General features: G+C 45.2%; 2 protein-coding genes across 12 annotated transcripts; both read left to right on the top strand.

Moving 5' to 3' along the window:
- The first annotated feature begins 29 nt into the window (after positions 1 to 29).
- On the top strand, positions 30 to 11,843 carry ORMDL1 (ORMDL sphingolipid biosynthesis regulator 1). 2 transcript variants are annotated; one of them, XM_036318943.1, is made up of 5 exons: positions 43 to 187; positions 766 to 885; positions 1,321 to 1,501; positions 6,661 to 6,812; positions 10,230 to 11,843. In XM_036318943.1, exons 3-5 carry the CDS (start codon positions 1,328 to 1,330, stop codon positions 10,363 to 10,365), a joined length of 462 nt encoding a protein of 153 aa, XP_036174836.1. In that variant the 5' UTR covers positions 43 to 187; positions 766 to 885; positions 1,321 to 1,327; the 3' UTR covers positions 10,366 to 11,843. The 2 variants fall into 2 exon arrangements, with proteins under 2 accessions (XP_036174835.1, XP_036174836.1); XM_036318942.1 differs by lacking the exon at positions 766 to 885 and having other exon boundaries at positions 30 to 187.
- A 3,120-nt stretch (positions 11,844 to 14,963) lies between these two features.
- OSGEPL1 (O-sialoglycoprotein endopeptidase like 1) lies at positions 14,964 to 27,001 on the top strand. Of its 10 annotated transcripts, none has more exons than XM_036320089.1 (8): positions 14,964 to 15,042; positions 16,625 to 16,865; positions 20,155 to 20,542; positions 22,115 to 22,319; positions 22,633 to 22,781; positions 23,800 to 23,930; positions 24,050 to 24,121; positions 25,540 to 27,001. In XM_036320089.1, exons 2-8 carry the CDS (start codon positions 16,645 to 16,647, stop codon positions 25,616 to 25,618), a joined length of 1,245 nt encoding a protein of 414 aa, XP_036175982.1. In that variant the 5' UTR covers positions 14,964 to 15,042; positions 16,625 to 16,644; the 3' UTR covers positions 25,619 to 27,001. The 10 variants fall into 10 exon arrangements, 6 of the variants coding, with proteins under 6 accessions (XP_036175982.1, XP_036175981.1, XP_036175983.1 ...); XM_036320088.1 differs by lacking the exon at positions 14,964 to 15,042 and adding an exon at positions 15,051 to 15,948; XM_036320093.1 differs by lacking the exon at positions 14,964 to 15,042 and adding an exon at positions 19,856 to 20,041 and having other exon boundaries at positions 16,726 to 16,865.
- Positions 27,002 to 27,236: the final 235 nt, after the last annotated feature.

Below are 27,236 nucleotides of genomic sequence, written 5' to 3'. Positions count from 1 at the left end.
CGCCCCCGAGCGTGGGATTGGCACCGCACGCAGCCAATCCGCGGGCAGCGCGTCCGGCGCCGAGCGCTTCCGTGAGCTGAGCGGGGCTGCGCGGCTCGGGGGCGGGCCGCTGGCGTTTGGCTGCGAGGACACGCGACGCCGCGGAGCCGGTCCTTCTCCGTGCCGGCCCCCGGGCGTGTGGTGGAGGGTGAGTGGGAGCGGACGGCGGCCGCGGGCGGGCTGCTGCGGGCGGCGGGGAGGCAGCCCAGTGGGCCTCCGGGAGCCTTGGGCGCCGGCCGCCTGCGCGCGCCCTTTGTGGCTGGCGGAGCGGCCCCCAGCGGCCTCTGAGCGAGGCTCGCACCCACGACGTGTCGTCGGGCCTCGGACGTGACGGACGTGCCGCTCCGAGAGGAAAGGGGCGGAGGGGGTGCGGGGCGGCGGTGGCGATCGTGGAGCCGGTCTTCAGGGCGTCGGGCGGGCGAAGGGCGCTCCCCGGGGGCTCGGGCGGGCGGGGCGCTGGGTGGCGGGCGGGGCCTGCGGGGCGCTGGGTGGAAGGCTGGGAGCCCTCCCCGTCGCACCACGGCGCCCTCGGGGCCGCGCGGGGAGGCTTTCTCCGCGTGAAGCCCGCGTCCCCGCAGCCCCCCGGGAAGGCTCCGAGCCCGGGCAGGACCGCCCCCCGCCCCGGCAGCGCAGGCGGCTTTTGGGGCGTCTTTGGAGCACCCCCAACACACACACACACACACGGGCAGTGGGAACGGCGTCCGAGCGGGGTCTGTCCCCCCACAGAGACCGTGCGGTGCCGGGGTGTCGGGACGGGACTTGCAGGTGCCAACCCGAGGCTTCGCTGCGTGTCGGCGTCACCAGCTGTCGCCGCCGGAGCCCGGCTGCCCCGCGTTCTCCCAGAGGGTCTGTCTGTTGTTTCTTTGTACTAATTGATTCTGTTGATCAGTTGAGCTCCCGAGTGTTCCCTTTGCTCTCACGGCATAAGAAAATGTAGGTTCTCTCTCACTTTGAGCTCTCCTGCCCATTATCTCATTTAGTAAAACCAGCATGCTAGAAGACACGTTGTCATTAGGAAAGGGGTTTAAACTGTTTGTTTTTTCCACAAGAACTATAAAAACAAGTCTTGTTTGTCTTACCATCAAGTCAGATGGTAAGAATTCTTGACTGCCTTTGTCAGCACCTGCAAGTAGCATATTCGAGAGGGTGTGTTTGTTCCGTGTCAGAACAACTAGGAAAAAGAATAATCCTGGTTACCGACACTTATTTGATCAGGTCAGAATTGGGGTTATTTAGGTTCCAGCTATGTCGGTGCTGATCCATGTCACTGCTTTCCTACAGGGCAAACATGAACGTTGGCGTGGCCCACAGCGAGGTGAACCCCAACACCCGGGTCATGAACAGCCGGGGGATATGGCTGACCTACGCCCTGGGCGTGGGCTTGCTTCACATCGTCTTGCTCAGCATCCCCTTCTTCAGCGTTCCCGTGGCCTGGACCTTGACAAATGTTATACACAACCTGGTAAGGACTCACCGCATCCTGAGCACGGGAAGCTAAGGCTTAATGGGCAGGGATGGGGAGGCCAGGGTGCGGAGTTACTGTTTAACGGGGAGCGTTTTGTTTTAACTTTGCGAGATGCAGCGTTCTGGAGATGGATGGGGGAGCTGTTTGCTTATCAATGTGAATGTACTTTATACCACTCCACGGTACACTTAGAAAATGACTGATATGGTACATTTTATGTTACCTGTACTTAAACACAATTTTTTAACAAGCTTAAAAGTTTTCTTATAAAGAACACATGATTTAGTTTTTTTTACGATATATAATTCACATAATATAAGTCACCCATTTTAAGTGTCCAGCTCAGTGATTTTAGTGTCTGGAATGGGAATATATTTTTCTATTATACTTTATATTTAAACATTGGGCCCTTTTCTAAGTAAGACTTTTTTCCTTCTATTGGTTTTCTAGAATCTAGAAAATAGTAGGTCATTTTAGCAAAAATGTCAAAGACACTGTAATTCAGGCTACTACATTATATTGATTGACCAGAATACTTCAGAAGAAGTAATATATTTTTGGCTAATTGGAGTCTAATGAATATTTTTTTGTTTCAATCCTTAAGTCTTTCTAAATTTTATAAGTATACTTTCCTACTTCTGTATAGACATTTTGAGCTTAATCATATTTTATGTGATTCAGGACCTTATGGTGCCTTAGCTTCTTCAAGTTGATTACCACACTTCTGTATTATATGATAGCTCTCAAAAGTATCAGAGGTTTGATCAGCTCTGCTGACCATATTATGTAGCCTTGGAACTTAAGACAGAAAAATGTGGAATAGATTTTTAAAAATTAATATTACTTATTTTATTTCTAGAGAGTATTTAAAGTTGATGAGAGGAGGACAAGGGTGATGTGGTAAAAACATGCTGATGTGCATTTATTTGGTCCATTTTCAGTGACAGATTTTGGTAGGGCAAACACCATTTTGAAATAGTAACTTCTCTGAAATATTCGTCGTTAATCAGATCCCTTCTATTGGAATTCTTTTCCTTTGGCGGTCATGGTATTGCTTTTTCCTATATATTTCTGATCTTTTTTCTTTCCTCTTGTACTTCCTGCTTTCTTTCCCCAGGGTTCTTTTCTTCATCTCTTCTTACGCTATATATTCTAAGTTACCTCATCCTTCCATAGTTCCAATTTCTACTTTTAGAAGAATGATCATCTTTCACCTTAAACCAAACAAGTATAAATTGAGCCCATTCCTGATCTATTTCTTACTACCCCCAATCTAGTCCTTTGACTTTGATCCTAATCTAAAAGCACCACTGTCTTACAAGCCAGACAGCTGGATGACAAAGGAAAAGAGATTAATATAGTATCATCCAAACAGGCTGTGTGGAGGGTAAAGGGACTGTAGTATGAACTGCTCGACGGAACAGGTGTAAGTCAGGGCCGCCTTGCAAACTAGCAGATGTGGTCACCCCAGTCTTCAGGTCACCCCCTTTCCTATATGTTTCTATTCATTCAGCCAAACCCTGTCCATTCTGCCTTATTGCCTCTCCACTTAGTCCCCACTGGCATTGCTGTAAATCATGCACTTGTTTTTCTGTCAATTACTCGAAAAGATCAGCCATTTCAAACAGTGTGCGGGAAGAATTTTTAAACATGCAATATCTGCTTATTTAGTCAGGGGCACTGATCTGTTTTCCCTTATTGTCAAATGAAAAAGACAACAGCCAACACAACAATAGGCAGATGTGAATGAATCAAAATTATACATTTTTTTTTGTCAGATGGGCAAAACATGTATTTTTTGGTGTGCCGCAGAATTTTAGTAATTAGCTTATGTGTGCCATGAGCTGAAAAAGGCTGAAAATCGCTGCAATAGATAAATGGTCTCCTTGGTGCTCCTCTTCTTTCTTCTATTCCAGCTTGATAGTTTGAAATGCATGTCTGCTCAAGTCACACTGTTTAAATCCTTCAGTGATCCCGTTACATTCAAAGTAAAATGCCAAGTCCCTTGTGGGATACAACACCTTTTGGTAACTGGAAGCAAGAAAGGGAACTCAGTTTGTTACAGACCATCTCCAGACACAAGCTACATAGTAACGATGATGAAAATCGTCTTGCTCTCACGTTTCTGCCTTAATGTAAGCTCTTGTATTTAATGGCCCTGCCTTCTTCCTGCTCTTCCTGATTCCTCCTTGTTCTGGAAAACTCTACTCAAGTATCACCTCCTCCAGGAAGCTGCACAACACCACGCTGCTTTCTTGTATTTATGATAGTTTTACAATTAGCAGTTTATCTTTGTTATTTTTTATTTCTGTATCCCCAATACCTATTTCAGTGTTTGCTGAATGAATTAGTCTGTGTAGTCCTGTAATTTTTCCTTCTCCTATGACATATGTACTAAATGTACTTTAGAAGTCCTCTTACTCCCTCGTGTTTTTAGTTGGGTTGACTGAGATTGAGGCACAGTGCGTATATGGCCATGGAAAAGGATAGGAAATTGACAACATGCAGGGAACAAACTGCTGACGTAGGTCACCACACTAAAAACCTACCTAACCAGACATAGCTGTAGCAATTATGTGACTCCAAATTTAAGTTTCTTTTGAAGATAGCCTACATTAAAACAATTAAAAATGTGAGCTACATGCTGAATGCTTTTAAATACAGGAAAGTAGACCTAAGTGGTATCCCTGGTTAGAAAAAATACAGTCTTTGCCTTTCTGAAACCATGCAGTGGACCCCTTAGTGACTGTTTTTCTTCGTGTTACAGTTCACCTTAGAGGTATTAATACTTTGCCAAATTTTTTGCCTAGCTTTTAAAATGAATGAGAATTCTTTTTGAGTCAGTAAATATTTATTAAGGGCTAACTATGAGCTACATTTTTTTCCTAATTCTTTTCTTTTTAAATATATTTTTATTGATTTCAGAGAGAGGAAGGGAGAGGGAGATAGAAACATCAATGATGAGAATCATTGATCAGCTGCCTCCTGCACGTCCCCCACTGGCGATCAAGCCTGCAACCCTGACCAGAATCAAACCTGGGATCCTTCAGTCTGCAGGCCAACGCTCTATCCACTGAGCCAAACTGGTTAGGGCCCTAATTCTTTTGATGTGGGTATAAATTGCTAAAATTTCATAGAAAAACTATTAAAAATAAAAATAATAGAGTAGCCCTAATGGGTTTGGCTCAGTGGATAGAGCGTCGGCCTGCTGACTGAAGGATCCAGATTCCATTCCGGTCAAGGGCATGTACCTTGGTTGTGGGCACATCCTCAGTAGCGGGTGTGCAGGAGGCAGATGATCAATGTTTCTCTCTCATGGATGTTTCTAACGCTCTCCCTCTCCCTTACTCTCTGTAAAAATCAATAAAATATATTTAAAATAATAATAATGATGATAAGAGTAGAAGATATATGACCAGATAAGGTTTTATTCTTTTTCATTGAAAATGATATATACAATGAATATTACGTATATCCTAAATACTGATGGGAAAACCAGGATTGTTCGTCTCTTGATAATTCTAACACATTATGTGATCTAGAGTAGACAACAACATACTCCTAAGAATCTGAAACCATACAATTTCTGTCTCATATTTTCCTTTAAAGCCCACGTGAAAATGTTTCCCTTATGCTAACAGAATAAACATTCCTTGGCTTAATGTCATCTTGGCATCATATCTAGTACTTGCTGTATACCAGCCCTTGTTCCTGACGTATTCAGGCTAATGGGAAAACAAACATTATGTAAACAACTCCAGCACAATATATGTATTGTGCTATAATAAAAGTATTACCAATAAAATTCAACCATGCAGACAAGAGGTTATTACTGTTGTGGAGGGCTGCACAAAAGAGTAGTCATTTGAGCCGAACCTTCAAGGATGAGGCAGTTGACAAGGTAGCATCGGGCTGTTGCCTCAGCAACAAGGAACCTTTTTCCCTGCATCTCCCGAGTGCCCTGATTGTACAGTTGCTGCCCTGCATTCTGGTTGTTTGTACATCTTTTTCCCTTAACCATCTCTTAGGAGATTGATGTTTTTCAGGCTGTGTGTCTGTTCAGTTCATATATGCACGCATGTCCTGTGGTGCGTACATTTAACTTATTGTATGTTGAGTTAAATCCAGTTGAACATGATCATTACTGTATAGCTTAGCTGTTATTGCAGCTAAACAACTTTTGAATTGCCTAATGGAATAGGAAGTAGACTAAGCTTTGAAAACAAGGGCTCTCTTAACCTGCACTAATGTCAAATTTTAAATCACCAATTTTTCTGTGTGTTTTTTCCATATATTTGTTGAAGTAGGAGTAGAAAAGGCATCACATTATGACTTCGAGTGGGAAAAGCTGTCATAATATTTAGACTTAATTGTTACCAGTTCCTCAGATAGGATCCTGCAATGAAGCCCTACCTAGCAGTCTAACTGGGTATCATAATCACAAGGGAAAAAAATCTAGTATACATTGTTTTTTTCCTAATTAATTACAAAATTAGATATTTCAACATATTACTGAACACATTGGCTTTTAGTAATATTTTGTTTATTTTTTAAAACTTCAAAAGACACACTTTTGAGGCACAGTTGTGACTTTAAAAGCAAGTTGAGTAGAACATTATGCCTACAGCAAACCATCTCTGTTGCTTTGGAAGAGAGCTATTGGGACAAAGACAGTTCTAATGTTAAATATTTTCAAAACCATTTTTTCTGATACAGAGATTTTGTTTATGACTATTATTTACTAATTTGTCTTTTTTATTTTATAAATATTATCAGACTTACTAATATGCCACAATAAACTTTTCCTGCCCATTGGGGAAAATGTCACCCTATTTCCTCACAGGAAAGGTCGTAGAAGAAAATCTAAATGTAATGATATAAAGTTACCCTGATACACTTTTTGCTTATTTTCAACTTAAAAAAAGATGAAAGCAGGTTACTTTTGGTTGAATTTTCACTGGTTTTCACCAAATGATATTTATCTGCCTCTGGAAGTTTTATTGTACTCTGAGGAAACAATAATGAGAAAGGTTAAAACTTGAGCTGTAAGTTAATCTCATACTTTGTCACAAATGGTCTGGAACTATCTTAGTGCTGACTGACAAATAGCACTTTCGTATGTGTTGTTGCTGATACGCTCCGTGTGTGTTTTCCAGGGGATGTATGTGTTTCTGCACGCTGTGAAAGGAACACCTTTCGAAACTCCTGACCAGGGCAGAGCAAGGCTCCTAACTCACTGGGAACAACTGGACTATGGAGTACAGTTTACGTCTTCACGGAAGTTCTTCACAATTTCTCCAATAATTCTGTAAGTGGTGGAAATTTTTAGGAATGAGGAGGATTAGACGAGAGGCAGCTATTGTTTTATTGGATTGAATTTGAATTAGAAATAATATTTTGTTAAAAACTTCTGTCAATAGCCCTAACCAGTTTGGCTCAGTGGATAGAGCATCGGCCTGCGGACTAAAGGGTCCCAGGTTCGATTCCGGTCAAGGGCATGTACCTTGGTTGCGGGCACATCCCCAGTGGGGAGTGTGCAGGAGGCAGCTGATCCATGTTTCTCTCATCGATGTTTCTAACTCTCTATCCCTCTCCCTTCCTCTCTGTAATAAATCAATAAAATATATTTTTGAAAAAACACAAAAACTTCTGTCAATAAATAGCTACCTCAGATAAAATATAAAATGCAGGCAAAATCTTTAACAAACTGTAACAAAGCAGTTTTCACTTCAGTCAGTAGCATATGGAGACAACAGACCACGCCCATCAGTATGCCTAGGCATTCTGGGATATACAGGTCAAATGTGTTCCAGTTCATGTTCATAAGTTGCTTGTAAGAAAACTAAACACATAGTCTTATTTACAGTCCACTACAGATTGATCTCTCTAAACAAGGGCTTGGACAGTTTCAGACATACTTCATTGACCACCTGCCCTGTTTGGATGTTCAAACTCCTTGGGAAAGAAAGCATGGTTTTAAGCAGTGATTTTCAACCTTTTTCATCTCATGGAACATGTTTATTACTAAAATTGTGTGGCACGCCAAAATGTATATTTTTTTTGCCGATCTGACCAAAAAAAGTATACTTTTGATTCATTTACACCAGGTGGCCATTGTTGGCTGTTGACATTTTTTTATTTGAGAATCTAGGAAAAGAGATCAGTGCCCCTGACTGAATAGTGAGGTACTGCATGTTTTAAACATTCTTGTAGCACACCAGTTGAAAATCACTGGTCTAGACCAGGGGTCCTCAAACTTTTTAAACAGGGGGCCAGTTCACTGTCCCTCAGACCGTTGGAGGGCCAGACTATAGTTTAAAAAAAAACTATGAACAAATTCCTATGCACACTGCACATACCTTATTTTGAAGTAAAAAAACAAAACGGGAACAAATACAATATTTGTATTTGCATGTGGCCCGCGGGCCATAGTTTGAGGACCCCTGGTCTAGAAGATAGTGTAGACCTGGGTTGAATCCTGGATCAGTTGGCCAGTTTAATTTGCTCATAAATAAAATTCTAGCCTGTGGCATCCTAATATATAAAAAGCCAGGGGCTGTCACGACTGACCGAACAGCAGGCTGCGGGGGGCAACCTGGCTGGCAGGGGGTGCAGTTGGGGGCGACGAGGCCGGTGGGGAGGGGCAGTTGGAGGCGACCAGACAGGCAGGTGAGCAGTTAGGAGCCAGCGGCCCTGGATTGTGAGAGGGATGTCCGACTGCCGGTTTAGGCCCAATTCCTGGGAACCAGCAGTCGGACATCCCCCGAGGGGTCCCAGATCGGAGAGGGTGCAAGCTGGGCTGAGGGGACCCCCAACCCCCGTGCACGAATTTCGTATACCGGGCCTCTAGTCAACTATAAAAACTAAATGATATAACATCTGTAAAGCATTTAACCTTATATCTGGCATCTAATTAAATTCCTTACATAACTGAAAAGACAGCATTAAAACCATCTATATAGCATTGATACTATTTGGTGACAATAAGACATTTTCTTATTTGATCATTATTTGTCAGGTGGTGAGATGTGAATTGTTAGCCCAAGTTTTTAAAAAGAAACAGTCTCAGATGCATTGCCTTGCTCCAAATCTTGCAGGTAGTTGGAGCCAAAAGCCCAGATGAAACCCTAAACTTCTGGCTTCTAATACAGGTCTCTTTCTAGAATATTCTTTGGCAAATAAACACTATCACACTGATTCCCACTTGGTTTTGTATCTCCTTGGAAGATTGTCTAGTTTTTTTGTATAGTAAAGTAATTTTTATATAGTCTACACACACAGTTTTTGTTCATTAAAACAGCAGTCGCCAACCTTTCAGACCACCAGTGGTCCGTGGACCACCAGTTGGCGACCATTGCATTAAAAGACATAAAGGGGACATATGCTATGGTATGATAAATTGAAAACATTCTGAGAAGATTTATTATTTCTGACAGATTATAGATTAAACCCATAATGATGATGGGAAATTAAATAAGCTTACTAAATGCAAGTGGTATCCTATTTTGTTCATTGAATGAGGAAAACAGTGCTAAAGTATATGAAAACAGGAAGAAAGGATTTAAAAGTAAAGATTAAGGAATATGGATTATTCTCAAGAATTTTCTGACTATATAGTTTGTAAAGTAAGTTTAAGACACTAGAATTTCTTAATTTAGATCTGAAAATGATGTGCACAGCTCTGATATTTTTAGTCATTTAAAAATAGCTTTTGTTTTTTAACCATATTTAAATAGTTATCTCCCTTATGAGAAACTAACAGCAATACTTAGGCGAAAAGCTGTAAGAATACTTTCCTGTGTGCTCTAAAAATACGAAACACCCATATGCAAACTAACTTCTTAGTTATGATATTTTATTCTCTAAATCTTGTCTATATTAGGGTACTGTTGTTAGGGGCCAGATGATGTGTCTGTGCTCTGATGTAGTGCTTGGGTAAAACTAGATTTTCTGACTCGATGATTTATGGCCTTACAGTTGGGTTAGGCTTGTTAAATTCTCAGGTGTTGGGTGTCTTTGAATATGTATGTGTATGTTCAGTTAATAGCAAAACAACTGAAATTTTACAACAGCGTCTTTCAAGTTTCCAGTTAAACTGGTTGTAGATTTGTTTATCTACAGTATGGAAATGAGACCATTAAAAAGGGCAACCAAGTGTTTGCTTTTGTTCAAAGACACTAATTATACTGATGCACTAAACCCCATTTTTCTCAACTTCACAATAGTGGTTCTTAACCTTTTGGTGGGCCACAGAACCCGTAGAGCAGTGGTTCTCAACCTTCTGGCCCTTTAAATACAGTTCTTCATGTTGTGACCCAACCATAACATTATTTTCGTTGCTCCTTCATAACTGTCATGTTGCTACTGTTGTGAACCGTAATGTAAATATCTGATATGCAGGGTGGTCTTAGGCGACCCCTGTGAAAGGGTCGTTCGACCGCCAAAGGGGTCGCGACCCACAGGTTGAGAACTGCCGCCTTAGAGAATATGATGTATCTTTGGATCTGAATCTTCTCTTCGGAAACACACAAATATAAAACTCCACCTGAAATTTCAGGGAGCACGTGAACCCTCGTTTGAAAGCCTGCCGTAAAGGATGCTAAGTAGCAAACATATTTTATTAAATGCATTTAATAGAATTGCAGAAGTGAAAATGTGCACATATGCCTTCATTATAAGTAATTTTATTTTTAGACGTTAAATATATTAACTTTTATTTCTACAGATATTTTCTGGCAAGTTTCTATACGAAGTATGACCCAACTCACTTCATGCTGAACACAGCTTCTCTCCTGAGTGTGCTGATTCCCAAAGTGCCACAGCTACATGGTGTTCGGATTTTTGGAATTAACAAGTATTGAAAGGCTTTGGAACTGAAGGAAAGCGTTTACAGCTGCTGAGTTGCCTGTAAGGAAGGAGTGGTCAGTAAACTGCTCCCATGATAGTGTGAAATGAGAGGTGTTTACGTTGGAGAGCCTAGTGCTGGTTCTTCATATGCTGTGTGAAGTGCACATTCTTACGGGAGGATGCCTGTGCTTAATGCACCTGGTACCTTTCTCAAGAGAGGCTTTAGAGGGAGGCTGGGCAGGCCCAGCTTGTAAGTTAAATGGCTATAAAATGAGGGTGTAGTAGATACTAAGACCAGCTTAGTTTATAATGAATGGGCATTACGTTAGGAGAAGAAACTTTCCAATCATTCCGCTATGGTCAGTTTAAGCCAACTTACATGTACACCAAAATCATCTCTTTACAAGTCTAATGTAGATTGTTTTTATTGCCATATATATTCCTCTTGTGCTGTATAAGAGGATATAAGCCAATTCCTACCTTGTACTTTTTTCCCCCTCATTTTGCTGGCTCAACACTGTGTGTTGAGGGATGAGATCATTTTCACATTGATTTAAGTTACTGAGTTCACGAAGGTCCATGTTCAAGACTGACTGGCGATAGAAGATAGTTAGGCATCTTACAAACAGCCTCTGAGTCAGCCTTCTAATTTTGAAACAAAATGGGGTTTGCTTCCTTTGCAGACCCAAGGCTGCTAAACCAATTAAATAAAATAATTTATTTCACAGTTAAACTATATTGTAACTTAAAAGTCTCTGCTTATTTGAGCAATCTAATTATTTAATTCATTCTTTAGAAAAGGAAATACAAAATGGACAGTTATATAGCCAACTTGTGGTTTGGCAGCAACTGCTTCTCTAGCACTAGTACCAAAGTAATTAGTGGAGTCTTTTCCAGCAGGTCTGCAGTTAAAGATAATACCATCTTTCCTTAGTCCTCCTGCTCTCAGTCCTCATACTTTCCCCAATATTTGGACTTTCAGTACTTGAGTCTTCATGTAGGTAACCCAATATGGTAACTATTTCCAGAGCAGCAGCCATACTGAATTCTTGTGACTAGAGAAGCTCCCTATATTTGCTGACATTAATTGCAGGAAGTAACTATATACAACTTTGAGAAGTAAATATTTCCAAAAAACAGATCTGATATGGGATGAAACTGAAAACCCTAGGAACATTTGTAAACAAAATTGAATGAAAAGTTATAGACCAACTTAAAATCAGTTTGTTTCAGTAAACTGACTTTTGGGGATAATTGTTTTATATTTCAAAAGTATTGACTTTAGAAATCAGCTGTATGATAATGCCTCTGTATATTTGTCTTTTCCTGTGTATTCTTTTTTTTCCGTATATTTTTAAATACTTCAATAAAAATTTTCTTTGGTGTAGGATTATTGCAAAATCTCCAAATTCAGTCATCAGTGTTATACTGTTATTTTTCAAGGTGTATTTTCAGCAACTGAATTTGTAAAAATAAAAAGTTTAAAATAGTACTTTGTTTTTCTTAATTTTTAAACTTTATCTCCGAAGGCTTACTATTTTTGCACATACTTCAGAGATAGAAATCTGGCTGTAATCCAGGCCTTCTGCTATTTTTCCCACTTTCACCATGTTTTAAAAATATTTATTCGCCGAAATCGGTTTGGCTCAGTGGATAGAGCGTTGGCCTGCAGACTCAAGGGTCCCAGGTTCCATTCCGGTCAAGGGCATGTACCTGGGTTGCGGGCACATCCCCAGTGGGAGCTGATCGATGTTTCTCTCTCATCGATGTTTCTAACTCTCTATCTCTCTCCCTTCCTCTCTGTAAAAAATCAATAAAAAAATATATTAAAAAAATATTTATTCAATAGATATTTGCTGTAGGTATTATTTCAGGTATTGTGGATACAGTTTGTAAACAACACAAACCAAGTTCTTTCCCTTATGTGCTTATAGTCTAGCTGGAGAATAGATAATAAATGAATAAATGAATACATATCATTTAATGTAATAATAAATGCCATGGGGCAAAAAATTAAGCAAGTAAATGGCAGTCACTAAAACCTCAAGTGTTCAACATGTAGTGCTGTTAAATGATGGTTTTCTTTTCATGATCAAAGTCATAAAAACAGAAACAGTGGTGGGGTGGTTGCCAGAGGCCAGAGGAGGTGGGGAGAAAAGGGTCCCACAGTAATAGGGAATTAGTGTTTAATGGATACAAATTTAGGGAAGATGTAAAAGTTTTGGAGATGGATGGTTGTGATGGTTGCACGACAGTACGAATGTACTTAATACTGTTAAACTGCACACATAAAAATGGTTAAAATCATCTTAGGGTAAATTTATGAAAGAAGCATAATGACTCAGCAAACAAAGAACAAAATATCTTCCAAAGATGAGACCTGCTTGACAGTATTACCATGAATGAAAGAATGTTTCATATCAAAAGATATTTCTTAGCAAAGGAAAAGAGAGGCAAATGACTATTTTTTAGCACAACCGAAGCTACGAAGACACATTGGAAGCACCAAACCCATTTCTGTTGCTTTCATTCCCTATTTACTAAACAGTCCTCCGATTCTGGCTTGAATCTGGTTTTCATTGTGATCTGGTCAAGGTGAAGACCAGCCAGGTCAACTGTCCTAGCTCATTGTTGCATTCCTCATAATTAACATAGTAGTATAATAGTTTTTACATAGTTTATTAGCAAATTGAATGTGTGCTCTGGTACCGCATAAACCATATTCATAAACCAGTTTGAAGCTATATAAGAATCAGATGTTGAAACCCAGCACTCGCACCAAGGCCTGCTAGGTTATGGATACATCTGGAAGCTACACCACCTTAGTGCCCTTTCTCAACGTACACTTTCCCTAATGCTGTATTGCAATTGCCTGTTGTTAGACTCGGTTCTTTGAAGATAGGGAATGGATAGTTTATCTCTTAACAACTAATAAGTTCTGGCCCAAAGGAAAGAACCCCCACAATACGTGTTAAAATCCAATTTAGTAAGATGTAAGTAGGGAATGAGAATTGTAAAGATTCTTCTGTATATAATTTTCCTCTATACAAATGGGAAGTTAGACGATAGAGACAAACGAACATGTTCAGATCTATTTGGAACTCTCAGTTCAAGCTGAAGTTTCAGTGGTTAGGCCATCTTTCGTTGAGAATGCCGGTAAGTGGCACTCAAACCATGATGTGATCAGATGAAAGCCTAGATGCCCCGTCCAGAGTACCCATGCCGTTCCTCCAATAACTTCTCCCCTAGTGCAATAACGAGCATGGAAGGAGGACACCTTTACTTGCCAAATACAGCACGTGCATCGGGTCTAAGTTTCTAACATGCACTCAGTCAAAGGCGGAATAAAATTCCCCCCCACTGTGTCCTAGAGTTCTGCTGTTCCACCTCATGCAACGTTCAGACTCCGCGTCAGCCAAGAGTGCCTGGAGGAGGATCCACCAGTGACACGAACACAACAGAGGATAATGCTGGGCAGCACAGGCGGGCACTGGGCACCTGAGCCCACTGGTTCACGTGGCAAGAGAAACCGCCACGCCAGGCGAGATTTCAGTGCATAACAGCCACCTCCGACCTGCCATGGCCAGTCGGGACGACTAATTCTTCTCTTTCTTTAGGTCTTAATTTTTCTCTTTTTGTCTCTCTGGGGTCAACAAGGCAGCCCAGAGAAAATAGGAGTTACCGGGTAGTTAAGAAAACAGACCAGAGCCTGACTCTAACTCTGCACCTGGTAGCTGGATGCCCACATCCTGTGAACCCGCTTTTCCCGTAAATGAAGACGGGAGTCCCTCACGGGTGGCTGGGAGGGTTCAGCAAGTTAGTCTGCATCGGGCCGGCGATGGGAAGTGCCCACGGGAAGCGCCCCTTCATTGCTCATTATGATGACTCCACACAGGATTAAAAATGTTGGAAACGGTAAGTTTCACCTGAAAAGCTGTCCCTAACATTCTAATTATGAGTTTACATGTCTGTCTATCACGAGACCCTCACTGATTCCCCCCTGGTCTCATCATCTTACTAACCGGAGCTTCACCTGCCAGGCGCCGGCGCTGCCCACCTGGCATCGCAGGGTCCCCCTTAGTGAACCCCGAAGCCACGCAGGAAGACGGCCTCGGGGGACAGACCTGCCCCAACCAATGGTGACAAGTCCACCTGTCAACAGAAGAAAAATAAAAGGGGAGCAAGAACACGAGGAAGACTACGCTGCAGGTCTGTGCACGATGCACCCTAAAAGTCGGGCATGAAGACTTTAAAGGCGTGAATTTTTACAACCCCCTTTGGTTTTCACCGCAGAACGAGCCAGCCCTTTCCACCGGGAGCAGCGGGAGTCCGAGCGGAGAGGCTGCCGTCCTCTGGGAACCCCGCGCCCTGCGGCGCCCCAGGCCCACGGCCCAGAGGATGTGGGGTGTCGCAGGCCGCACCGGTAGGTGGATGGCCCTCGGGAACGGGAGGACGAACCCCTGCCCAGGCTGCTCCGACCGGGGCGTCCGCGTCCAGCCAGACGGCGAGCGTCCCTAGCAGCCCGGCGCCCGGGGGCAGCCGGACTTCCCGCGCGCCTCCTCGGGGCGGTGACGCCACCGGCCGCCGGCCCGACCGATGACATCACGTCCGGCGCCGGGCCGGGCTCCAGCCCCGGCCGGCGGAGCGCCCTCGCGCGGAGGGAGCAGAGGCGCCCGCGGCCCGCGCTCAGGGTGAGTGGCTGCTGCGGGCTCCCGCGCGTCCCGGCCCCGGGGTCCCCCGTGCAGCTGGCGGCCCGCCTTTCAGCGCGAGTTCCTGGGTTCCAGCGGGAGGGGAGCGGGAGGGAGCAGCGTCCATGACGGGGCGCGCGGACGGCGGCCCCTGCCCGCCCCGCGGTCGCAATCAGCCCGCAGCCCGGCCCGAGCCCCGGCCGGGGACTAGCCGTGACCTCCCGGTTCCCGGTGCGGCCCCGCCTGAGCCGGGCGGGCACCCCCGCCTTCGTGCGCGCAGCTGGCCGCGCCCGGCGTCCCCGGGAGCCCGCGGGCCCAGCCCCTCGCCTGCCTCCAGGGGTGGCCCGTCCGGTTCCGGGGTGTCTGCCTGAGCCGAACCCCCTGTTCTCTGTGCATAGATGGATCGCATCTAACTCTGCCCGCGCCGCAGTGCGAGCCCCACACCTGTGCGCTCTCTGCTCCGCGCGGCCCCTGTGTGTAGGGAAAGGGCCGCTCACACGCCCAGCACGTTCTGCGGTGGTTCTGTTTGTGTTTTGTTAATCCTCGCCTGACGGTAGTGACCATTGACGTTTAGAGAGAGAAGTCGAGAGAGGGAGAGAGAGAGAGAAACATCACACACGGATTGGCTGCCTCCTGCCCCTGCCCAGACCGGGGCCGGGGATCCAGCCCGCAGCGGAGGGAGGTGCCCTTGACCAGAATCGAACCCGGGCCCTTCAGCCCCCCGGGCTGTGCCCTAACCGCTGAGCAACCGGCCAGGGCAGCCCGCAGAGAGTTTCAGGTGATCTGGGAACATAAAACTAGGTACGTGGCAAAGTGGCACCGCCAGGGGGCGTTGGTGATGGACTGCTGCTGTGCTGGGAAACAGAGGATTTGGGGACATCCCTGTTGTGATAAACCTCTGGCAAAAAGGTAAATTTAATTCGAAAAATTGTAACTAGTGGATAAAAAAGGTAGGCGGTTGCAGTCTCTTTAGTCGAGATATGGTTCATGTGAGATGACGTTATGAGAACACTTGTTTGTAAACTAGCTGACTAAAGCTTATTTTGTGTATGTGCTGTTTTTGCAAATGATTACATTTTATTTTGAAAGATGTTTCCAGGAAATAGAATGCATTTGTTTTTACTGATCCATTTTGCCTTTATCATTTGATTTAAAAAACAAACAAAAACAAAACCCACATTTTGTCTTAATGTTAGCAGTCACAGAAATAAATAGCACTTTCCGAAGGACTATTCCATGCAACTGTTATACTGTAATATTAGCTGTTTTATAAAGAATAAAGAAGGGTTTGGTAAGAACAGCACGAGAGTAACAGTAATCCAAAAAAATGTTACCTCTGACTTCCCTATTTTCCCCCTTAAAAAGTATTACATTCATTCACACTGTTATTTATATTATAGTATATAAATTATATAACAAGTTGCTTTAAATTTTTCTGCTGACTTTTATAAGACTTAACTATAATTTTATAAAACTACACATTAAAAAATAAACCAAGCTTTCAGAATTTTTGCTTCACTGAATGGTCGAGTGGCTAATGCCAATTCCGAATGATACTTAGTTTGTTCCTTTCATTCTTTTCCAGGAACTATCAATAGAGCAAGCATGCTAATATTGAATAAGGCAGCAGGAGTTTTTTCTAAACCATCAAAAGGGAAAATTTATGAGTATTTAAGAAGTTCCAACTTTCATCCTGGGAAAGCATTTCTGCACAAAGTCGTGTTGGGAATTGAGACCAGTTGTGACGATACGGCAGCTGCTGTGGTGGATGAAACTGGGAATGTTTTGGGAGAAGCAATACATTCCCAGACTGAAGTTCACCTAAAGTAAGTAGGCACTCTCTTGGTAGAGTTCCACTTTCTCTGGAAAGTGTAAAATGAAATAGTTCTTTTCTGTTTATCTTGTGTAAAAGTTCAATTCCAGGAGCTAATTGCTTCTCTTGTACAAAAGCTTCTAAGAACTGCTGTTGTTAGCCGTCCGCCCTCAGCCTGGCCCTTAAGGCTCTCCACAGTGAGGCTCGGACCCAGCTAACCCCATTGCCAAAAAGACACCACGCTTGTTCCCAGCTCCAACATTTATCCATGATTTGCCCTCTTTTGTTCACCTGTAAGTTTCATGTTCTCCACTGAAGGCCTAGGAGAGCCTGGCTTGACTTCCGGCCTGTGTGAATCCCTGGAAAGAACAAATGCTATTCCTGTTTCTAGACACAACTCATGTTGGCACTATAATAACAATATGCTGTTGTGTTAAAGCACGGCAGGTGCAAGGCCTGTAAACCTGGATGTCCCCACCAGGCAGGGGACAGAAATGAAGGGGCTGGAGAGAAAGTGGAAAATACCCGCAGGGAGTCACTGCTCAGTGATTGCCATGCAGGACTATCGACCCTGTTTGTTGGATCAGACTCCTCGAGAGAAACGTGACTGTAATATCTCCAGGTTTTTAAAATTAGTAGCTAATTCAAAATGTGTTGAAAGTACTGTACAGATCAAAAACACCTTGAAGTCACTAATTTCACAACATCTGAGTCGTGAAAAAGGTTGATATTTTGAGATCACAGACCTGTATTTGAATCATGAATTAGGCATTTGGTATTGGCTGACTTTAGGCACGTTCTTTATCCTCTTTTTTCACGCCATAAAGTGGGAAAGATAACTGCCTTATAGGATTGGGGGAAGTATAACAGGAATAATACAGAAGATGATAATTAGAAGTAATGGATAGGCCTCTCGTGCGTGCGTGATACATAAAAGGGACAGTGAAGTCCCGAGAAGTCCTTGCTCTCAGGAAGCTTGACCTAGTCTCTAAGACATAGCATGCAGTGACCCTTGGACAGCATGGGTTTGAACGGCATAGGTTCACTTATGCATAGATTTTTTTCAGTAAATGTATTGGAACATTTTTTTGGAGATTTGTAACAATTTGAAAAAACTCGTCACCGAATCACATAGCTGAGAAATATTAAAAAAATAAGAAAAAGTCATGTCATGACTGTATAAAATATATGTAGATATTAGTCTGTTTTATCATTGACTACCATAAAATATACACAAATGTGTTCTAAAAAGTTAAGATTTGTCAGAACGTCTGCATACACTTACGGACTGCACGTGGCGCCATTTGCAGTTGAGAGAAACGTAAGCAAACGGAGAGACGAAGTACGAAATCATAACCGCGTGGAACCCACTGCAGTGCGTGCTGTACTCCTGTCATAGCTTCGTAGCCCCTTCCTGTCGCCACTGCAGTGAGCTCTGATGCTGTGAGCATCTGCTTAAAACGCTGCGTGGCTCTCATGGCCTCTCCATAAGCAGCTCATCCCCAGGAAAGTGTGTATCCCAGGAAATGTGACCTCTGCGGGTTCCTCATGCAGCACCATAAACTCTGGGTAACACCCTGGGGCCCACGCGAAGTGCTGCTAGTGAGGCGCAGAGGACAGTCTCGGCCTGACCAGGAAAGCTGGCGTGCTTGGTCTGGATCGAGACATGCCCACCAAGCCAAGGCCCAGGAATCCAGCGGAGGGACCATCGTAAACAGAAAGGAAGCTTGCGAGGCCGCCGCTGCAGCCGTGCCAGCAGGTGTAAAAGCCTGGCCCTTCGTATGAAATACCGTTTATCTCGTGTGTCCAGTACTTGGATGCCCAGCGTTACTGCTCCGTATCAATCTACAGTGTTCTGTAGCATATAAGGCAGTATTGATGTGGGCACTGATAGGCGATTCATCTTGTAAGCAGACAGTATGAACTCATGGTATCAACGACGGCAGTACAGTACTAAACGCAGCTTCTCTTCGGAGGATTTTCTTCATAGCGACTTCTTTTCTCTAGCTTTCTTTATTGTAAGAAGGCAGTATGTAAAACATACACCAAATATGTGTTCATTAACTGCCCATGTTATCAGCAAGGCAGCCAGTCAACAGTAGGCCCTTAGGAAAGTGTTGGAGCAGTCAGAGTTATCCGTGGCTTTTCGACGGCACGGGGTTGGCACCCTGAGCCCTGCGTTATTCAAGGGCCGACTGTATTCAGTAAATAGTCATTGCACGCCCCTACTGAGGACTTTCATTTCTTTTATTTTTATTGCTTTCAGAGAGGACGGGAGAGGGAGACAGAGATGGAAACGTCAATGATGAGAGAGAGTCATTGATTGGCTGCCTCCTGCACGCCCCCTACTGGGGATCGAGCCCGCAGCCCTGGCATGTGCCCTTGACCGGAATCGAGCCCAGGACCCTTCAGTCCGCAGGTTGACGCTCTATCCAGAGCCAAACCGGCCAGGGCAGGGTTTTTATTTCTGTTTATATACCCAGCAGATCTTCAATATCACACATTTAAAGGTGTTGTGTTCTTTCTGAGATTTGGGGTGCGTGTTGCAGATCTCGTATTTGATGGCTGTGCTTCTCTGCCACATGCTGGCACGTGTTTTGCTGGCAACTTCACCCCCTACTTCTTTGCTCTTGACGTTCAGAGTGCTCATCCACTGCTTGTCCCACATGGACCCAAAATCAAAACTCCCGACTTCATTTCAGATTGCAGGCTGTCGACTGTCCTGCCGTGGCTGCCAGTGCGGAGGGTCTAAAAATAAACTCATCTCCTTCACTAAACGGGCTTCATGTTTCCGTCAGCCTTTCTCTTCTCCCCGTCATTCCAGCTCCCGGCCTGACTCCCCTCCGATGCCTTGGCCTCCCTCCCCTGATACCCACCTAGTGATTACAGTGGCCCAGGCCTCTGTCCCTTTCTTTCCATCCCCACGGTCACCCCGTTTAAGATGTAATCACCTTACCCTTCTGCGGTAACTGTAAACATCTTCTAAAATCTTCCTGCCTGCAGAGAGAGCCGTTTTTCCAAAGTCCAGTTTCATCTTGTCCTTCCCTTGCCCGAGAGTTCTTCCTTGGCGTTTCTCAGATGATTTTGGCGCTTTCCTTCAGCGTGCAGAGACACCACACCCCGAATCACTGCAATCTGGGTTCCAGCGGCTGCATCGTAAGACACGTTTGAAAATACGTGACTGACATTGTGAGCTATCTAGTGATTGATTTGAAAACATGCCTTCAGCTCTCGTATACGATTTTTCTTCCCGTTTTTACAATCTTAAAATTATAAAAAGCTTTTTTAAAAACCTCTTTCAGAACCGGTGGGATCATTCCGCCAGTAGCTCAGCAGCTTCACAGAGAAAATATCCAGCGGATAGTGCAGGAAGCGCTGTCGGCCAGTCGAGTCCCTCCGAGCGAGCTCTCCGCCGTCGCCACCACCACCATGCCCGGCCTCGCCCTGAGCCTGGGCGTGGGCCTGTCCTTCAGCCTGCAGCTGGTCGGCCAGCTGAGGAAGCCCTTCATTCCCATCCACCACATGGAAGCTCACGCGCTCACTATCAGGCTGACGAATGAAGTGGAATTTCCCTTTCTCGTTCTCTTGATTTCTGGAGGCCACTGTCTGTTGGCCTTAGTCAGAGGAGTTGCAGATTTCCTGCTTCTCGGAAAGTCTCTGGACATAGCGCCGGGTGACATGCTTGACAAGGTAACTCAGATTAATTTCTACCTTATTTTTTGTCAAGGTGTCCGTTTCAGTTGAGGCGTGATGGCTGCACTAGTACCATTCATCTAAATATTTCTGAATGATATCCCATTAGACCGAAAAAATATGTGTAGGGTAAGACAAACAGAAAAAGTAGTGCCTAGTTTACAAAAGATTCTTTCTGTCCCATTTCAAATAAAAGGTAGGAGGTTTACAGCAGCCCATAAAGGCTCACATAGTTCGCAAATGCAGTTGTTTTTTTATTTTTTTAAAATTCTTTATTGCTTAAAGTATTACATATAGTATTATATATATATGTCTCCTTTTTCCTCCATTGACCTCTCCCCGGCCAACCCCATCCCCCAGCGCATGCCCTCACCCCCCCTAGTGTCTGTGTCCATTGGTTATGCTTATGTGCATGCAGACAAGTCCTGTGGTTGATCTCTCCCCCTTACCCCCACCTTCCCCTGCCTTCCCTCTGAGGTTTGACGGTCTGTTCAATGCTTCTCTGTCTCTGGATCTGTTTTTGTTCATCAGTTTATGTTGTTCATTATATTCCACAAATGAGTGAGATCATGTGATATTTATCTTTCTCCGACTGGCTTATTTCACTTAGCATAATGCTCTCCAGGTCCCTCCATGTTGTTGCAAATGGTAAGAGTTCTTTCTTTGTTATAGCAGCATAGTATTCCATCGTGTAGATGTACCACAGTTTTCTAATACATTCATCTGCTGATGGGCACTTAGGCTGTTTCCAGATCTTAGCTATGGTAACTTGTGCTGCTATGAACATAGGGGTGCATATATCCTTTCTGATGGTGTTTCTGGTTTCTTGGGATATATTCCTAGAAGTGGATCACTGGGTCAAATGGGAGTTCCATTTTTAGTTTTTTGAGGAAACTCCATACTGTTTTCCACAGTGGCTGCACCAGTCTGCATTCACACCAGCAGTGCACGAGGGTTCCTTTTTCTCCGCATCCTCGCCATCACGTGTCCTTTGTTGATTTGTTGATGATAGCCAGTCTGACAGGTGTGAGATGGTATCTCATTGCCTGCAGTTATGTTTTTCATCAAATAGGACAATATATGTGAAAGAAGGTGTTTTGTGAAGTGTCAAGTACTCTAAAAACGTGAAATGTGAGGATATAGGAAGATAAGGACATTAGAGACGCACAGAGTTCTGTGGTTAAATGTCACCATTACCAGCACTACCACCACGCAGATTGCTGCTTCCTCTGTGGCAGGATCCTACAGAGATCCTGCTGCCAGCCACTGGCACGGTGGGAAGCAGCAGGGCAGATTCTTATGGAAGAAGCGGCCATTCTTAACTTCCAACCTGTTTCCCATCCCCAGTGGAAGAGCAACAGTGGACGGGGAGGCAGTGCCGGCCGCTGTCGGTGGGGTTGTCAGAAAGGCAGGCCTGGCCGTCTCCCTGACCAGCTGTCGGCCGTGTTTGTAAAGGCAGAGCATGTCTTATTCGTCCAGGTTTGGTGTGTTTTTCGTTTCCTTTGCATCTTGGTTTCAAAGCGTGCAATTTTCTGGCTCATTGTAAGATGTTGTGTCTGTTTCTGACAGGTGGCAAGAAGGCTGTCTTTAACAAAACACCCGGAGTGCGCCGCCATGAGTGGTGGGAAGGCCATCGAGCATCTGGCGAAACAAGGAAATAGACTGCGTTTTGACCTCACACCTCCCATGCATCGGGCTAAAAACTGTGATTTTTCTTTCACTGGACTTCAACATGCTGTCAATAAGATAATAACACAAAAGGAAAAAGAGGAAGGTATATTTCTAATAAATAAAGGTGGACAGCCCTAGCAGGTTTGGCCCAGTGGATAGAGCGTCAGCTTGGGGACCAAGGGTCCTGGGTTCGATTCCGTTCAAGGGCATGTACCTCGGTTGCAGGGGCCCAGGCCCTGGTCAGGGCTCTTGCAGGAGGCAGCCAATTGATGTGCATCGATGTTTCTCTCTGACTCTCCCTCTCCCTCTCCCTCTCTCTGAAAATCAATGGAAAACTATCCTCGGGTGAGGGTTAACCAAAAAGAAAGTAATAAAGATGGACAGGGGAGTAACCCCAGACTGTGCTCTGTCTGTAGGCGTGGAGCAGGGGCAGGTCCTGGCCTCCGCTGCGGACATCGCGGCCGCCGTGCAGCACACCACCGCCTGCCACCTCGCCAAGCGCACGCACCGCGCCCTGCTGTTCTGCCAGCAGCGAGGCCTGCTGCCGTCCAGCAACACCGCCCTGGTGAGCCCCCCGCCCTGGTGAGCCTGTCCCCCTGGAGTAGCGGCGCCCTCTGTGCTGAGGCTGTTCTGGGGGGGAGTGGGGGGGGGGTGGCCCAGCCGCCTGAGCACCTGAGGGAAGGGCTCTGGGCCACATCCAGTGCCCACGTGGGCAATGTGCGGAGTGGAGACCACGTCCCTTCCCTGTACAGGCGGCAGCGTTAGGGGATGTGTGCACAGCCGTGTGCCCAGGAAGCCCCGGGCCGTCTGCCCGTGCATTTCAGAGGCTCCACGATTAGAAGGAACGGCAGGAGCCGGTGGCTTGGTTTTTAGGAAAACGGGTTGATTTCCTTAACACTTGTGCTCCTTTGATGAACTCCCTCGCGTGTGTTTACAGCCTTGGTAAACCTCGGGTAACTGTGTCTTAAAGTGCGGTTTTCTGAAAATTAGGAAGTGAGACGATATTTAGATGGTGGTAGATGCACAGACTGGAATATCAAAGGCAATCGTTCTTAAAGGATTGTTTAAGAAAAAAGTGCTTATAGGTAAAAACTCCAGGGCCTAAGGCCGTGGTCGGCAAACCGCGGCTTGCAAGCCACATGCGGCTCTTTGGCCCCTTGAGTGTGGCTCTTCCACAAAATACCACGTGCGCGCGCACACGTACAGTGCGATTGAAACCTCGTGGCCCACGCGCAGAAGCCGGTTTCCGGCCTGGGCGAGTCTGTTTTGAAGAAGTGCTGTTGATATTTGGCTCTGCTGACTGATGAGTTTGCCGCCCACTGGTAAGGTATCGTACGTACTCTGACTGTCCTTAGAAAAAGGCCAGAGGAAAGGAGCACAGAAACGGGAGGAGCGGTTACACGCCGATGTGAAGTGTTTTGTGGTATTTTTCTTCAAGTCGTTATTCTGCAGATGTTTCACCGCCCGTCGCCCATCTGTCAGATGCGGTGTTTGATCGCATGCTGCCGTGCCCAGGTTAGCTGCCAGCCTGGCTTACACCCGTACGTGACACCTGTTCCTCTTGCTCTTCTCGGCTCCTCCAGGTTGTGTCTGGAGGAGTTGCCAGCAACTTCTACATCCGAAAAGCTCTGGAACTTGTAACAAACGCCACCCAGTGCGCTCTGCTGTGTCCTCCCCCCAGACTGTGCACGGACAACGGCGTGATGGTCGCGTGGTAAGCCCTGGGACGCGTGCCTGCCTCAGCACGAGGTCAATATGAACCGCCCTTTCACTACGCTCCGCCTTCTTCCTTTAACTCTGGGCTGCTCACGCTGTGTAATGATCCTGGTTTAGGAACGGGATTGAAAGACTGCGTGCCGGCGTGGGCATTTTACACGACACAGAAGGCGTCCGCTACGAACCGAAGTAGGTAGCACCATTCCTGTCTTTACGCAAGTTGCATTATCAAAGTCAAAGCCGGGATGTTGCTTTTATATGTGAGGTTTTCATTGATCTTCTGGTTACAGTCATTTCTTTCATGAACCTATCAGGTAGATACCTTATAAGAAGTGTGTTTGCTACAATTTCAAATGACAAAAAATCTGACAAATCACAGGTTAGAAACAGGTGATGGGTAAGGGTGATGGATTCCTTCATTTGGAAACAGTGGAAACCAGGTCCCTGGCCTGCCTTTTGCAACGTCACATCCATCTCAGAACCAGCGAGGATGCTGGGAAACGGAAGGGAAATGTGCACCAGGCATCCTGGTGGGGACTGGGCTGCGAGTGTGCTCTTCCCCGTGCAGCTGAGAACGCGGCCCAGGCAGCTGCTCTCTGCACGCCTTCCTCTGTCTCCCGGGTCCAGCGAGGAGCACGGTTTCCCCGTCTGGCACCAAGTTCCGGGCTCAGTTAGTCCTGGACTCGTAAAACCAGCGGAGGATGGTTATGTTTCCTGACCTAACAGTTCTGTGTCTACATTGTTTCATCTGATGCTTTAAACTTCTCCGTGTTGGAGTCCTTCACTGTTGCTGCATGAACTCGACTCTCAGGGCTGATTACAAATGAGCAGAGTTAGCTGGTGGTGGCAGAACCCCCCCCCGGCCCCGCCCCATGTCGATGGCCCAGCCTCTGGTGGAACCCACCGTCTGATGCCGTGGTGCCTCCCCTGGGCAGTGTGGAGGCTGGAGACGGTGGCTTTCTCCAGGTTGGGTAACAGAGTGAAATAGCAGAAATCAGAAGCCAGAATTATGAACTAAGGAAGAACAAAGAAAGAGGGTCGGATCTCGCCTCTCCTGCCAGTAGCGACCGAGGAAGGCAGACAAGGAGCAAGCCAGGTGGTGACGCTCAGAGAGGAAGCAGTGGGAACCTGGGGGATGGGTAGGGTAGGAAGGGGTGCAGATTTGCCTTCAGCTACATGTGAACTATTTCGCCTTCTTAGCTTTATAGAGAATCATAAGACTTTTTGTTATTTTTCTACTTCATTTTAAGTTTTTATTTATTTACAGTATTTGAGATGTGTAGAATTGTTTCTTTCAAAACATCTCAATCCCCAAAGTCATTGAGTTGTATATATTAAATATGTGTAGCTTTTTAGAAATGTCAAATATACCTCAAAGTGGTTTTAAAAAGTCTCCAAGTTTAGATTTATTAATGGAACTGGCCTTTCTTCACCCATTATTCTGGTTTGAGATCCTATTTGTATTTATTTAAGAGCTACCAACCCCTGGGATTAATTATAAATTAGATATGCATGTTGTTAGAATTCTAAGCACACAGTCTGTAGAACGAGGGACAGAGGAGGAAGCCAATGTTTGCAGTAACGTGATTTGTCTGACTCTGATGCAGATGTCCTCTGGGGGTGGATATATCCAAAGAAGTTGGAGAAGCCGCCATAAAAGTCCCACAATTAAAAATGAAGATCTGAGCCCGGCCGGCGTGGCTCAGTGGTCGGGGTCGACCTACGAGCCAGGAGATCCTGGTTCAATTCCCGGTCAGGGCACAGGCCCGGATTGCAGGCTCGATGCTCGGTAGGGGGCATGCAGGAGGCAACCAGTGATTGACGTTTCTCTGTCTCCCTTCCTCTCTGAAATCAATAAAAATATATTTTTATTAAAAATGAAGATTTGATTTGTGCTTTTCAAAAATCCCTAAAGGTAATATTTCAACATTTCGGTTTGGATTTTTTGGATATCAAATTGTAGGAGATATGTAATATTGCTCATCAAGACTTTCTTCTGTTATTCCTTCTCTTGCGTTTGATGTTTAGCACCTGCTCTCTTGAGAGATTAGCCGTGTTATTGTCGTATAAGAGGACATATGTTTTTAAATCAGAAACCACAGGAGAGCACCTGGGGGGGGGGGGGGGCGGCAGGATGCGCTGATGCTGCAGGTAGAGAACCAGCCCTGCAGGGAGAAAGGCGGTGGCTCTGCTGAGTTCTGGCCCGTGTGTGCAGGCCTGGGTCATGTCAGAGCAGGGGGAGCTTTTTCAGGGGAGCAGGCGGGGGTGGAGAGGCGGAGGGGGGCGTCTGCTGAAACATTAGCCTGACTTTTTCCAATGAGAGAAGAGTATTAGAAAGGGAGCCAGGCCAAAATCGTGTCGATCACAGAATTCTAAATCAAGACAAAAGGTAACTTTGTCGAGCGGAATGTCTGTTAAGTATAAACGTGCCCGTCACACAGGTATGTTCTCTGGAGCAAACAGAATGTGTCTACGTTTCTGAAAACCCATCTGAGATTTTAACAAGTGGCGTGCAAGTAACTTCTCGTTGTGCATTGTACTTTTAAAAAAATTCCTCTATTGTTGAAAGTATTATGGTGACTCCCCTTTTTCCCGATTGACCTCCTCCCCCCCCCCCCCACCCCGCACCGGCGCCTTCCAGGCCTTCACCACCCTATTGCACTGCCCTTTTCAGTTGACCACATATATTTATATCCATTATTTGAGAAATTTTATTCAGTTGATGAAAGTGTATGTGACGAAAAGGGTTTGGTTTTGTTTGGGGATGATTTCCTTGAATCTGGAACTTTGTACTGCAGGTGTCCTAACAGCCTGTCCCCTTCTCCCTGCCTGGATTAGAGCGACGTTAACTGTAAGGACATTGCTATCGAGCGTTCGATGTCCTTTGAGAGATTTCACCAGGAGCTTTTCTATGATGTCATCCATGTGGGACAAGGTGTTAACTGCCTAGTCAGTGGCTTGCTGTATGGAGAGACTAGGACAGTGATGGCGAACCTATGACACTCATTGTTTTGGTTGATTTTTCTTTGTTAAATGGGATTTAAATATATAAAATAAATATCAAAAATATAAGTCTTTGTTTTACTATGGTTGCAAATATCAAAACATTTCTCTATGTGACACGGCACCAGAGTTAAGTTAGGGTTTTTCAAAACGCTGACCCGCCGAGCTCAGAAGGTTCGCCGTCACCGGACTAGGAGGTAAGGCTACAAATCTACGATGACAAGACTCCTTAGCTTGGTCCTGCCTTAAAGGCACTTCCCTTTGGGGACTTCCATGAGTAACTCGCCCACCCCCGCCCCAG

This window comes from Myotis myotis, unplaced genomic scaffold, assembly GCF_014108235.1.
Source record: "Myotis myotis isolate mMyoMyo1 unplaced genomic scaffold, mMyoMyo1.p scaffold_m19_p_8, whole genome shotgun sequence".
NCBI lineage: Eukaryota > Metazoa > Chordata > Mammalia > Chiroptera > Vespertilionidae > Myotis > Myotis myotis.
Note: the sequence above shows the minus strand (reverse complement) of the source record. Positions and strands in the feature narration are given on the sequence as shown.